The 15,367-nt window shown below is 44.7% G+C and overlaps 1 protein-coding gene across 2 annotated transcripts in view; it reads left to right on the top strand.

Annotated features, from left to right (window-relative positions):
- Window positions 1-15,367, top strand: part of PRRG3 (proline rich and Gla domain 3) — a 174,981-nt gene that overhangs the window by 140,341 nt on the left and 19,273 nt on the right. For both annotated transcript variants that reach the window (XM_078685897.1, XM_078685898.1), the window contains 2 exons: window positions 5,262-5,304; window positions 14,015-14,175. In XM_078685897.1, coding sequence (XP_078542023.1) covers window positions 5,298-5,304; window positions 14,015-14,175 — 168 coding nt within the window. In that variant the 5' untranslated portion in view covers window positions 5,262-5,297. The remainder of the gene's footprint in view (window positions 1-5,261; window positions 5,305-14,014; window positions 14,176-15,367) is intronic.

Raw genomic sequence — 15,367 nt, 5'->3', positions numbered from 1 at the left:
CTACAAAGCTCAAAGCACCTAGGAAAACCAAGCACACTATGGATAGTTGTGCGGGGAACTTTGGAGGTCCTAGCACCTCTCTGGATTCGGGAAGCCTTAGCGCTCCAAGAGGCATTGGTGCCCCTCGCGGCACAACTTGGTTGGGTACCCTTGGCGGTACAACTCTGGAAGGTGTCCTAAGCGGCACAAGTGGTGATGGTGCTAGTGCTCTTTCCGATACCTACTCTGACGTGGAGGAGACTTTCGAGGAACCCTACGACGAGTTCGTTTTCGACCCTAATGATTACTTTTCCAATGACCCTGACCCCAACTCGTTTTCGGAGTTAGACCCTCCTCCCTCCTCCAAGGATTCCATCCTTGACCCCCTAGGGGGAGAGATGTTTTCTCCTGTCAATATCTCACGCCCCAATAGCTCTAAGTGGTCCCCCCAGGAACATGTCGGCAAGTTTATAACCAAATGGTTAAGAAACTCCTTGGAAACTGATACAAGGAACATTATGCGAGCCGAGTGCCCGAGACCATGGATTGGGGATAAGGTCTGCCAGACCCCCAACCTTGACCCAGACCTTATTAAATTTCTCTTTAAACTGGGAAAGGACCCAAGAAAAGGGCTCGAAAGAGCATTTAAATCCTGCCAGGACCGTCTTCTAGACATGTTAGGCCCTCTCACCAAAATCCTTGATCTTGCTGAGGAATCCTATATTTCAGATACTCCTCTTGACACTGCGCTCATCAGGGGTTGGAGCCAGAGAGCTATCGTTCTCTTAGGGAACGCCAATTCAAGCCTGAATATGGAAAGGAGAAAAACTGTCCTAAACAGAATTAACCCCAAACTTGGGGACCTTGCCGACAAGGAGCCTTCTTCCGAACCTCAAGGCCTACTTTTCGGGCAAGACATGATTAAGTCAATTGGCAGATATGTTGCAACCTTTACGGCGCTTGATAGGGCTCAAAGCAACCTGAAAAAAGTCTTCCCATCTAATGTTTTTGGTCAGGCCGGAAGAAGGGGCCGTTCTTCCGGCCGTGCCAACTTCCGGCCCTATAACTCCGGCAGAGGAAGAGGTGGTGCAGGAAGGGGATACTACCCCTCGAACAAACAGTTCTAACCCCAACGAGGAGCTCGTGGTTCCCGAGGCAGAGGCTTCTCCTCCCATGGAGCACCTAATACCAACACCCCAAGTAAGTGCCCTCCTTTCTCATTCCCCTTCTCATTCCCCTCCAAAGGTCGGGGGAAGGCTCAAATTGTTTTACCATGTTTGGGAAAGTTATACTCAGGACCCGTGGGTCCTACAAACTGTCCGCGGGTTCATGATAGATTTCGTGGACATTCCTTTCCAATCCACGACTCCACGACCCCTGGACCTCCCCCCGGAACATCTAGCTATCGCCAAGGAGGAGGTCTCTTCTATGCTGAAAAAGGGAGCTATTATCGAGGTTCCTTGGTCACAAAAGAATTTTGTAAGTACCCTCTTCTTGGTAGAGAAAAAGGACAAAGGCTGGAGGCCAGTGATAAATTTACGGGAAGTAAACAAATACCTGGTTTATCGCCACTTCAAGATGGAGGGACCTTCTCCTTCAAGGAGATTGGCTAGTCAAGCTAGACCTAAAGGATGCCTACTTTACTATCCCCATGGCCAAGGAACATCAATCCTTCCTCCAATTTATTTGGGACGGACACCTCTACCAATTTCAAGCTCTCCCCTTTGGTCTCTCATCCGCCCCCTGGTGTTTCACCAAGGTCATGAGAGCCATTGTTTCGATTCTCAGAGCAAGAGGGGTTCGCCTAATTATCTACTTAGACGACATCCTCATCATGTCTCAAACCCAGGAACAAATTCTAGAAGACCTCAGGGTCTCCATGGAATTGATAGAGGATCTTGGCTTCATTATAAACAGAGAAAAGTCCATCTTGACTCCCTCAAAATCCCTGGAGTTTTTAGGTTTCACCGTGAACACCTCAAGTTGTCTTCTTTCACTGCCGAAAAAGAAGATTGCGAAAATTCGAAAAGAAATCAGGTTTGTCCTGAAACACCAATCTCTCTCTCTACGAGAACTAGCCAGACTCTTGGGTCTTCTTTCTTCTTCGATCCAAGCTATCTTCCCGGGTCCTCTAAACTACCGTGCTCTCCAGAGGGTGAAAGCCCAAGCCCTTCGGTCTGGTCTCTGGTATGGGGACAAGATCTCTCTGGACCAACCAGCGAGGCTGGAACTCTCTTGGTGGCTGGACAATTTGGATGCATGGAATGGAAGGGCCATCTTCGGTTCCACCCCAGACTTTGTCTTGGAGTCAGACGCCAGTCTACATGGCTGGGGCGCTCGCCTCCTCGACCAAGACACCGGAGGAGTTTGGACCCTTTCGGAGTCCTCCCACCACATAAACTTTTTAGAGCTGACCGCTGGTCTTTATGCCTTGATGAGTTTCAGACACTCACTTCAAGGCAGATCTGTCTTTCTGAAAATAGACAACGTTTCTGCGGTCTCTTACATCAACCGTCTCGGTGGCACGAGGTCCGCAGACCTATCGGATCTGGCCAAGAAATTATGGATGTTCTGTCTAGAACACAAAATTTCATTGAGAGCAGAATACCTTCCAGGGAAATCCAATATCTCAGCGGATTGGAACTCGAGGTTCTTTCAGGATTTCAGCGACTGGAAACTCGATGCGACAATCTTCAATTCCCTGAACACTCTTTGGGGTCCCTTCGACGTGGACCTTTTCGCAAGCAGGTTGACCTTCCAACTCCCCCAGTATTTCAGCTGGATGCCAGACCCGGGTGCTCTAGCCGTGAACGCTTTCCTCCAGCCTTGGGCTCCCCTTCGCCCTTACGCCTTCCCCCCTTTTGCAATGATTCAGAGGGTTCTTCAGAAAATGAGACAGGAACAATGCTCCATTGTCCTGATAACCCCTTTCTGGCCGTCTCAAGGCTGGTTCCCCACAGCTCTGGAACTTTCTTGCGACGTTCCCTTCTTGATCCCCGCAATTCAGGGCCTCCTCCTAAATGCAGACGGAGAGGATCATCACCTGGTTGTTTCAGGGAGTTTGAACCTTCTTGCCTGGAAAGTGTCAGGCAATCTCACCAATTGTCTGGACTTTTGTCGTCTGCTCTCACTCTCCTCGGAGAGTCATGGGCACCTGGAACCCATTACAGATACAATAACATCTGGAAGAAATGGTCTAGTTGGTGCTTGGAGAGGAACTTGGATCCCGTGGAGGCTCCTATAGTCTCCATTGTTAATTTCCTTGTTGAAATCTATGATAATGGTCTCTCCTATAGATCAATTAATTGTTTTAGATCTGCTATTTCAGCAGGCCATGCTCTTGTCAATGGTAAAACGGTAGGTAAAAACGTTATTATCTGTAGAGTTCTTAAAAGCATTCGTCTTAAGAGACCCCCTCGTCCTAGATATCAATCCGTTTGGGATGTTAAACTTTTGCTTGATCTTTTTTGTTCATGGCCTAACAATTCTCTCCTTAACAGGAAATGTCTCTCAATTAAGCTTGCCTCTCTTTTATGTCTAGTTTCTTGTCGCAGAGTTTCTGATGTCAAAGCTCTCGACATCTCTAATAGATGTTACGACATGTTTGGTGTTAAATTCGAAATATTTAGAAGAACTAAAACCATGTCTGATTCTATCTTTTACCCTCGTTTTGATTCTCACCCAAAACTATGTGTTGTTGATTGCATGAAGGAATACGATTCCAGAATGTCTAACCTTCGTCCTCCTGGTGCAAATCAACTTTTAGTTTCTTACGTTAGTCCCTTTAAACCCATCTCATCCTGCTCTATCGATAGGTGGGTTAAAATTGCTATGAACCTTGCTGGTATTGACCTGTCTAAGTTCCAGGCTCACTCTCTCAGGAGTGCTATGGCCAGCAAGTCATTCTGGTCTGGTGGTAAGTTGGATGCTATCCTTAAATCCGCTGATTGGTCTAATGCCTATACTTTTGCTCATCATTATTGTAAACCAATTGAACATGTTTCTGATGCAGTTATTCAAGGCTACCAACATGCATAATGTAGCCTCCTGTCTTGTAATGAAATTGCGATTCTCCTATTAACATGTCCAGAGAATCTGGATTTCATTAAAGACACGGAGGCTAACATTATCCCTCCCTTCCCTCCCTGAGGGTAATTGTGAATTGCTATTTAATCTGGTTTACAATTATTTAATCTTTTTTACAATATTTTCATGCTCTCTTACTCTGATGTTTTTTTTGTTCATGCTTCTCATGAAGACCTTTTCTTTCCTTCTCCTTGATTTACCTCGTCTTTCCATTTCAGACAATTCTAATTGATGAATCTACATGGAATTCGAGATGGTCTCCAGTTCTTCATTCAAGTTCAAGTTTTGTTCCTCTGTTTCAACTTCTCCTGTCACTTGAGGCATTTAAAAGAGGCTGATCTCCCTTGCCACCTGGCCTTTATGGATACTATGATGTCACCTAATTCTTGTTCTTACCTTTGTGATGTAAGCGGCTGTGTTTGTGAGCTGCATTAAAAGGATTAATGCATAATGTTAGCCTCTGTGTCTTTAATGAAATCCAGATTCTCTGGTCATGTTAATAGGAGAATCGCAATTGTTCCACTGTTCTTCACTGCACCAGCCAAGATGTAATCCAGTGCCTCTCTGGTGACAGACGCAGACTCTGCAGTGCATTAACTAATAGAGGTTTCATAATGTACAATAGTGCACTTCCCACTGATTAACTTAACTTGCATTTACTTTTCATTGAAGCTGTACCTTAGTTTTTATGTAGCTCCCTGAAGGTGAAAAAACGAAAAAAGTTGAGTATTTTGTTTTTAGACACCCTGTCCTGTGCTCAATCACCCTGACCCCTTTACCCACAGCATCACAGTTTCCTTACTTTTTAATACACTTTGACCACTGGTTACACCTGACCTTGTACTGCAACTGCCAATAGATCTCAAACTACTAGCTAACTTTTGACTCGGTTGAGAACAGACCCATTCCCTCCGCCCCCATTGGTTGGGCGGTGTAATTGCGCGCCTAGCATACGCTAGTGCTGCATTCCTTTCTGGGATTACAGTCAATCCTTCATTCATGTGCAATAATTTTGGGAGTACAGACCGTTTCTAATTATCAGGGTCTTCCCGGCAAACACTCTCGTCGAATATTACATGCATAATCGTTGGGCTCCAAACTTCTCATGTTGTAGGTGTAAGGTGCTCGTGAACAGACATTTACAACGTTGTATTTGTTCAACAGGGCCTCTTACGTTCTTACTTTTTGTTTAACAGGTAGATGAACATCTCCAGAACCAGAGCTAAGACAGCATGGCAAGTAAGTCTTTTAAAACCTTTTTCTTTGCAAAAGAAAAAAAATAACATGCGGCATTGTATCCAGGTTCAATGGGCAATCGCGTTCGCGTACTCTTCGACCAAATAAGAAAAGTAAAAATACCCCACAGGTGGCGCTGTTGAGCTCTCGAAATAGTCTTTTGCAAATGCCAACGTGAGGAAATGCTCCTGTGTTTTACTGTGCCAGCTGCCTCCTTTGTCGCAAACATGGCGATATAAGTCGGTCGAGTAACATTTTCATGTGTCTAAAGGCGCGAAATCCCGTGGCAAGAATGTATATTGTTGCAGTCAGGTTGATTTTGATAGTGACTGACAATCCGGAAGCCTGGGATAATAATGGTCTGCAGTGCCTGCTGTCAGCATTTAGCGAATGATGCGCATTGTTTTAATTAGGCCATGCCCCCGCAGAGCCAGCCAGGCTTTGATTAGTGTGGATGAGGGAAGGCATTATGCTATGTATCAGCATCCTGGACTCTCTAAGGAAGTTTATGTGTCCATGACGGACTGCGTGTGTGCGAATATATATTCGAATCAGGGGAGCAACAGAAAGGATGGGGTTCGAGAAGGTCCGGACCTTCGAGGACAATGCCCCGGATTTGGAGAGGCGCACGGATAAATGCAATGGGTTTTTAAGGGATAGAGGTAGAAACTGGACTAATGGGCATTGAGATCCATTTCGGTCTGTTGACACGAACACGCAGCTGGACTAATGTGTGCAGAAGAGATGCTAATAACGCAATGCAGTGATGGGCAGCCACCTACGGTGTCACCGGTTATCGAGATGTGCGTTTAATGACTCGTCCAGAACATCCCCCCCCCCCCCCCCCCCCCCCACCAAAAGCGTGGACTCCGACACACGACAGCGCAGGGTAGAAGCAGAAGACTGGAGTGACAGAGAATTAGGCCGCAAAGCCTGGAGTTCCTGTGGCAGATGGCAGTACAAAAGAGATGGAGGGATGGGGCGGTGAGGTGGAGGGATGGGACGGCAAAGCATCCAAAACCATCCCTTTTGTGCCCAAGCTTGGTTGGAGTGGGATGCAGGTGAGATGTAGTGAAATATGGGTTAACCACGAGATTGAGCCGTGCCAACTGCTTCCCTCTTTAGAAACTGACCTAATAGTGTTGATGATCCCCCGTTGGAGAAGGCGGCGACCCTCATCTCAGTTATCTTAAAAATACCACCAGCTGACCCCTGGAGTTTATCACCTGCCTTCTAGCCTACCCAGGGCGATATTATTACCCCGCGTTAACAATGTGGTTTCAAGGGACACTGAACCAGCCCTAACATTCATCGGAGAATAATTCCTACTCTCCATGTATTAAAACTCCTCTTACACCGAGCTTATTGGCAGCCCACGAGACCACATACCACCAGGCTCTCCCAGGGCCGGCTTTAGGGCAGTGCGACTGGTGCGGCCGCACTGGGCGCTGACCAGTGGAGGGGCGCCGACCTCAGGGGTGGGCGATGTGTTTAGCAGAAATGTATTATTGGAGAGATGAGGGGCACTTATGCCCAGTCGTAGAGCGAGATTCTGAGGAGGCGTTCATATGGTGTGGGGGCGCCCAATATTATTATCGCACCATGCGCCACCAGCACTAAAGCCGGCCCTGGGCTCTCCTGTGTAGACTCGAGGAGTGACTGAACCGCCCGGAAAAAAAGGCAAAAAATGAATCCAATCTTAAGTGTGACCAATAGGTTACAATTGGAGCCTTTGGCTCGTGTGCCCACCATATTATGCGGAGTTACGTCATTCTCCCTTGTCCTTCTTCCTATTTACCATTTACATGCACGCTGTAGCACAGTCCTAGACCAATAAAAGGCGACTCTTCAAATGCACGCTGATGACACAGAAATCCTCTTCCAGCTGGAAAACCGAACAGAGAACCGGAGTAGCTTTAGCTCATTCTTTGTAATGAAGTCAAGTCCTGTGGCTTTCAGCAGGCGGCCTAATTGAGGTCCAACGTCTACCACATTGCAATTGAGGAATTTATGAATCCTAACCCATCCCACGCAGGTGTAACTCTCTTCCCGGGCCTTTAGCCATTTCACACCTTCCCTTCGCCAACAAAGGGCTCTAGATCTTTGTTTTGGTGTGTAAAAGGGGAGAAATGTATTAACATTTTTTAATCGGTGCTGGGTCATAAATCATCACGCACACATCGATGATTAATATGTACCACAAGCATGCAATTAACTTGAACATCAAATGATTAGCACATCATAAACCAAAAGCTATTTACAGTCGTAAATCATCCTACAGTCATAATTCAATCCTTGGTGGATTATAATAAGGTTGTCCATCACCATAAATCATCATTTGACAGCACCTTTGCTCCAAAGCCCCCTAAGTGTCAAGCACCGCAGCTTCTAGGCTTCACTTGTCACTGATGTTTGGAGTTCGCAGCCCTCTGGCCGTGCCTGGGCTGCAAGTGCTGTGTCTGTTGACCCTTTCTTGGCACTTTGTTTGCCTTCCAGTGTACCTGCTATGAAGAATATCAAGAACGCTGTTCAAGCAGGTCTTTCGGATGGTCATCCTCCCGTGTTACCATTGACATTTATTGGTGCTGTCTCTGCCATACTACCGGTGAGCCAGGACCGCTGCCAGTTCCCTCTTCTTCAAAGGTATCTGCTCCTATGAAAATCCTAAAAGCTGAAGCGCTCCAACGATTTTCAGGAGGAACATGTCCATCCCGACCCCAGATAGGTGAGCCCTGTCCTTTGAGTGGTAACCCAGAATCGAGATTGATGAGGTCGTGCCGAATGACCTCCCGGCCCATGCTCTTTCAAATGTGATCATTGAGATATTGAGCTTCCTCTTGGACCGCTCGACTGTGTCATGACTTACTACACTCTCCATTCAAAATATGCCATCACTTCAGACCAAAGTACGTCTGGGGGAGGGACCAGTCTGGCAATGCTAGTCAAGTCCACCTTCATTACTTCCAGAAGCTGCTGCCTCACTATGCCAGTGAGGTAATTTCCACCTTGGTGAACCACAAAGCTATCAGGTTTCCTTTTTACCGGCAGGGCGTACTGTAATATCTGTGACTGGGGATGAATGTATGATTTGACGGCATTCGGTCCTTTATTTGTTCTGTTTGCGTTTGTCACCCGAAGTGGGAAGGGTATGTCCATGCTCACTGTGCCACTGGATTCAAGCTAGCCTAGCTGATATGGGGTGATACCCTGGAACCTGTACCAGGATGCTTGTTTCCGGTCCAGGGACGACCTGGCTCGGCAGTTCGGGCTTGTCGGTTCCCATGAGGAGCAGGGTAAAGACTTATTTGCATATGGCTGGGTCCAGACTGGAGTGACGTGGTCAGTGAAAAAATGTTGGATCAAACCCCTATCTGTGACTGGGGATGAATGTGTGATTTGCTCAGCATTCCGTCCATCATCTGTTCTTTTTGCTACTGTACCATTGGCAGAAGTTGAGCCCACTGCACATCAGGTTTGCCCATCCATACCAAAGTGGTGTTTCACAACCAGATTCCGCCGTAGTGTTTTCATGCCCAAGCTCAGCATTGGTCCCCTCGAGATTTATGAGTGGCTCAGTAGCAAGGTGTCCACCTCCTCTCTGCGTCCCCTGCAGCAAGAAAAAATCTTGACTTAATTGCATTAAGGTCTAATGTAGGCCTTGAAGGCTCAAGATTTCCACCTGCCAAGTGTCCTGATCTCGTCTTTACCTAGTCCATGCACTGCATCGTTCATCGCTGCCCCTATATGAAGAAATGCTGCGTGGGGAAACCTGCTTGCTTTAAGGTCAACCACATCACTGCCATGAACAGGAACCGGCTGAGCAGGCCCCGTCCTGATGTACAAATAGTCAGCGGCCAGTGTGGGGTCTAATCTGCAGATTGCCTTGTGTCAAACAGACTGGGCAGAAGTCGTGTGATGTGATGCATTCTAGGCGCTAGAGCCTGCCCTTTTATTTCTGATCAGTTTTTTACTGTCCCAGCCTTAGCAATATGTGACTGCCTCCCATGTGTACCTCCTTCAGATGCAAGCATGTGGGGGCTAGGGCTCTCCTAGAGGGGGCTATGAGGTCGCTGACCATAGAGGAACCATAGGACGCCACTGAAAAGGTTGCTTTAAAAAGACTCAACTCCTCACTTGCTTTGCAGATATCAAGTATTGCTTGGCAACATTGCCCGCCTGCTGCTACTTCCTCCTTCTTGGCTGCATCACGGCCGTGCCCACTCGCCTCCTATGGGGCGCTTTAAAACAGACCAGAAGATGCAGTGCATTCATTTTTGCAGGCCTTTTGGCTACATGCCCCACTATTCCAGCCACTCTCTGGGTGCATTAGCCGTGGTCCCCGACAGAGTCCAGCTACGCCTTCCCAGTCTGCACTTCATTTAACTCAAAACCTAATATTGTAGCCCTCAAGAGAATGCTTGGCCATTCATGTACAGCTGTACTTGATGCACACATCTCTCCTCCATATGGGGATATCACAGTCCTGCCTTGTACTACTACCAGGCCGTTGGTTTCCAATAAAGTGTTATCTGTTTTTTTAGCTAGAACTGCTGTAACTTGAGTTGGTACTTTTTAATGTTTGTGGTATTTTGTATTTATTTGTACGTAAGGAAAATGTTATGAAATTAAAGAAATAAATGCATAAGGACCTATTTTTGAAGCAACTCATAAAAAGTCTTCTGACATATCCACCATTTACCATGCATTCCATTGGTTCCAGTTTGCGTATTTTAATGTAGGTCTTGTTAGTCTCTGTTGAAAATGCTTTTACCAAGAATACATGTATTGTTTTCTCTCCTTTTCAGAGTTCTTGAATAGACTAATTGTTTCCCCTCATTGTAGAGCTAAGTGCCTTAATAGTGACATCCTGCTCTTTAGCATAGGTAATCACAACATTTTCCCTGGGGTCAGAAAGTTAGGTCTGTGATGTGACCGAGGGCCGCATTGATGCCAGCAGGGGTGCAGCCGGGGTTGGGGGTAAGACATGGGGGTTGGTGATAAGGTGGGTGTAAGGGAAGCAAAGCATAAACTTCTAGTGTCTGAACTGCAAGAGAAACCAGAATCTTGGAAATTATTTCAGCTTCTCCACTTAACCAAATTGTGTGATCGTATTCAAATGTTTTATTTCACTTTACCTCCTTTTTCTTTATTAACAAAATACATCAGTTCAGGATGAATGCTGTACAAAACCTTCTCTTGTGTTTGATTTAATAAACTATAATGCTGCTCATATATAATAGAAACCCATGCCACTCAAAGAGAGTGCATACCAGCCGGCTTGCCTCTTCGTTCACTATTGGCATTGTTGTCAGGGTGGGGTGAAGAATGAAAGAATGAATGTTTCTAAATTCAGGTTTAAAAACTATCACTTAAAAAAAAAATCTCACTGCACTGACCTAATCTGATTTACTATGGTGAAACGCTTTTGCATGTGAATGAAATACACTTTTTGAATTTTGAACAGACCTTTTTCATACTTTCACACTGCAAGATGTAATTAAAAATGAAAACATTTCTAAAGTTAAGTGGTGCAGGACACCCTAGTTACTTCCTTTCTTTAATTGAAATTAAACTTTAAATACATGTTTGCTGCCAGTTTAACAAATTTTTAATGTTAGCGTTGAGTCTAGTAAACAGCAGCCTAGTGCTGCTGTTTACCAGAGGGCCGCATGTCAATATCAGGAGGGCCTCATGCAGTTCCCGGGCTGTACTTTGAGTAGCACTGCTCTGCAGTGTCCCTCTACCCAAATAAGAAAACAAATTGTGATCTGCTGTCCTTGTTAAGGCAGATAAGAACAGGGGTGGAGTGTGAATGAAGGCCCTATTAAAACGTACTTCAGGACCTTATGTTTGTTTTACAAGTCTCACTCTTTTCTCAAACCATATGAATTCGAGTTCTGGTGTTATAAATGCACACATTTCTTCAGTGAGCAAGAAACAATGAACTCTGTATTATTTAATACTGAGTTCATATACTCTTCTATATTTTACAGTCCGTGTGTGCTACCTCTCTACACCCAAACTAGTTAATGATCATCCGAAAATAATCCACACAATAATATAAAAATTGTAACTTTCAGCTAAACAAGTAAGAGAAAACAATGTCTAAGCCAAAATTATATTGAAAATTACTAATTGCAGCCAAGGACCAGATTATTCTTTGCTCGTGCATCCTCTGCTGTTTTCCACCGTGGTAATATTCTCACTTATCGTATTGGATGATGCATTTTTACTATTTCATAAGTGTGGGTAGTGCCATACCTTCTTATTCTTTTATCCATAACACTTTTGGAATTATTGAATTCAACTCCCACCACCTGCCTATGGTTAAAGGCCTGATTTAGATTTAGGAGGGAGCAGGAAGTCCTCTGATTGGTGGATTTTCTTCACGTGGAGAATGTGCTGGTGCTGGTACCTTCACCCAAGGAACATTATTGCCTTGTTAATTCTGCCAGTGGATTCTCCAGTGGAGGAGAATATTCCAAGGTGGGATTTGGCTCCACAAATTGCAAGACACTACTGCACTTCCAAAGGGTGAGCCCTGGACACTTCATTGAGAACAGCGGTTTGTTTCTGTGGAAGCTTTCGAATCAGGGTGGTTTTCTACCTTACCTAGGTGATGTTCAAATCTATATGTACTCTTTGCTACCCTGCTTTCAAAAGAGATATTTATTAAACTGTTTGAGAAGTCCTAATTTAGATAATCTCTTTTGTAGTGATATATTGACTTGGAGGACAGGACGCTCCCGTTCAGCATCAGGACTGATAGTTCTCTTCAGGGAGCTTATTCCAGTTTAATTTCTTCACTTTGACTCCAAGTGGCACAGTACATTTGGGTCTTGGGTAAAGGACCTAGCCATTAAGTGGGATAGGATTTCCAAACAAATTTGGTATGGAAATGTCTACAGGAAAGAAAGAAATCTTTCTTGAGTCTCCTCGCTCACCAGGGTTTCCCCACGGTGACATGCTTCATCATAGGGGCCACCCCAGCTCTCTACGAACTGGGGCGTGCTGCGACTTTTAAAAATACCTTCCTAGTAGCAAACACAGGGCTGTTCCCTGTGTGGTCCAGAGGAAGAGCTTGGGGTAAGCTCAAAACATGTTGATGCATACTAAGGATCACGAGCCCATTATAGTTAGGATTACTTGTATCACACCCCGTTTTTAGACATACCAATCTAGGAGCAACAATAAATTATTTCGCCGACTAGGAAGGTATTTTTAATTCACTTTAGCCCACTCCACCACACCTTTGTACTACACATAGTCTTCCATGAAAGTGCTCCTATGTAAATCTCACAAGTCGCAGCACGCATCAGTTCGTAGAGAGCTGGGATGGCCCCTATGATGAAGCATGTCGCCGTGGGGAAACCCTGGTGAGTGAGGGGACTCAAGAAAGACATTTTTCTTTCCTGTATACATTTCCATACCAAATTTCTTTGGATATCCTATCCCACTTAACGGCTAGGTCCTTTACCCCATACTTTAGGGTTTTAATTTCAGTATGATAATGGAGGGCGGATCTAGCTCATAAAAAACCTCTGCCTCCCCCCTATATTTTGTTTTGACTGTACATTTGGGCACACTACCCAGGAAAGGCTCAAGAGAAACTCTTTCTGGTACTGTATAAACAATTCAGGTTTGTTGTTAACACCATTGGATTCCTGTCATTTAAAGCATCCAATTCAAGGGGCTTTGTATGGTACATATCGACCTTTATGGCTCTGGCCCAAATGCCTATGTGTATGGAATGTGGCATTCATCTCTTGTAGACATTTTTACGGGGACCGGGGGGGGGGGTGTCACTTTAAGTGATGCACCAAGTGAAAGGCCATGTTCAAGTGGTAAAGCACTGTCCTGTGCGGCTTCCATCTACTGAACTGCAACCCCTTGCCTCAAGATAATACGAAAGTCATTCTACACTTTACAAGGTCCTTTGACTTTCGTGTTCTGTTAGTTGTGTACTCGGTGTTTTTTTGTGGGTTTTTTGCAGTGTAGCGCCAGGAAGTCTGAGCCCAAATCCATTTTTCAAGTACCCAACTCACTCATACAACCTACTGTAGGCAGTTCATCTCTTACAACATAACCCTGACTGCTGTTTACTTAGGGAGGATTAGGGGTTCTCAGGTGGGTACCATGTGTCCCCTTATCCATGCTTCTGCCTTGATGGGTTCTCAGGTAGGTACCATGTGTCCCCTTATCCATGCTTGTGCCTTGCAGAAGATTACAGATAGTGTGCAGTCGAGTGAGAGTGCACAACTAAGTGTGTCCGTCTTAATGATGAGTGAGAGAAAGAGTGGATGCTCTTGAAAGAAAGAATAAGCACCCAAGAGAGCACCCACTATGGAGACCAAGCGCTACTTAGAGTGGCACGAAAAGAGAACGCAAGCGGCAACATACACATCCTACAGGAAGCTAAAAAAGAGAGAACACGTGACTATCCAGAACATATTCGACAAAAATCAAGCAAATGAGAGGCTAAGAGAGCAACCCCAAAATAGGCATCTGCAACAGAGTCCAAGACTAAGAGAAAACTAACAACATCACATTTTACTGTTTAATATAACTCATAGAATCAGACTGAAAAAAAAATAGGTTTTACATTTTCTTGGTGTCAATGCTTTATTAGTTAAATGGACAGTATATAAATACAAATTACCATAACAGGGCCATTATTAAATCGTTTTTTTAACTATTTTTCATTGATTTAAAGTGTTTCTTGGTTCGAAAGATGCCCACTCTGTTTTGAAACGGATTCCTCGCGCAAATGGATTTTTGGAAGAGTTCCGCCAGGGGGCGCTGGAACGGGAGTGCATGGAAGAAACCTGCAGCTATGAAGAGGTCAAAGAAGTCTTTGAGAACAAGGAGAAAACGGTGAGAGATGCAGTGTTTGACATTGAGAGGCTATTCCCCTCACTGGCTGCAGCAAAGTGACACACTGCAGAAGGTGACCTACACAGGAGTGAGAGAAGGGTATGTGAGAGTTTGAAAGACTGATGAGAAACTGAGGCTTTTTAAGTGTAAAGAAAATAATAAAGGCAAGAGTTTTAGAAGATAATACCACTAGTACATGGACAGCAAGATAGACCTAGAAAAGAGCAACGAGCTAAGCGGGTAGAACATAGTCAAGATGTTCATGTCTAAGTGGGCAGACCATGTCATGTATTGCACTTATACTGCTGTTTTGTAGTTCTACAAATTGCAGGTGTTTCTATCCTATTGTGTACCTCTGAAGAATACAAGGCCGAGTCATTCATGTATGTTTTAGATTATTTTGCCTGCAGGTTGCAACTAGCTCTACACAATGATTAGTTCACTCTTTCTGATATTACCTGCTTTAGTCCTATTTTCCTGTATCTCCTACATTCACAGTCTCGGATAGCATATCTTGGTTTGTTGTGACCTCTATAGCGCTGGGCACATGTCTTGGTCCTTTGCACAGAACTGTGTGCGGGGTTGTAATCATTTTGAAACCTTGACTCCCACCCTCTCTCCCTTACACACAGATGCATGTGCTTTAGTGTTTACAGATAAGCAAGAGATCCATGAGGCAGTTTGTGGTCCATTGTATAAGGGCCCACCCTTAGTCTTGCTGTCCTTCGAGCCCCAAGTGGTAAACTTGTTTCTGCTTATACAAAAGCTAAGGCTCGAGTAAGGCACACCTAGACTAGGGATATCCTACCTACCTTATCTAAACCAACCCTTTTATTTACTACCTTCAAGAAGCAAACACTTTAAAACTCCAAAACTAGAGGACTGTATGACACATAAACAAAAACTAAACACAGTGCATAAAATCCTTCAACATTCAATTTTCTCCCTCTTGACGCTACCATTCATCCTGCTTGCTCTCTATTCCGCTTTGTCCAACACCGCATATTAATTATCTACAAAAAAAAATACTGCAATTTTTAATCTACTGAAAAAATTATTTAAAATTGCTAAGTACTCAAACTAATATATCTTTTCCCTTTCCGGCCTCTTCATTTAACATATGGTAATGGGAGGGTGGAATAATGCTAGCCTCCTTGTCTTTAATAAATCATAATTCTCTATGCACGATAGC

Source organism: Lissotriton helveticus, chromosome 4_1, assembly GCF_964261635.1.
Source record: "Lissotriton helveticus chromosome 4_1, aLisHel1.1, whole genome shotgun sequence".
NCBI lineage: Eukaryota > Metazoa > Chordata > Amphibia > Caudata > Salamandridae > Lissotriton > Lissotriton helveticus.
Note: the sequence above shows the minus strand (reverse complement) of the source record. Positions and strands in the feature narration are given on the sequence as shown.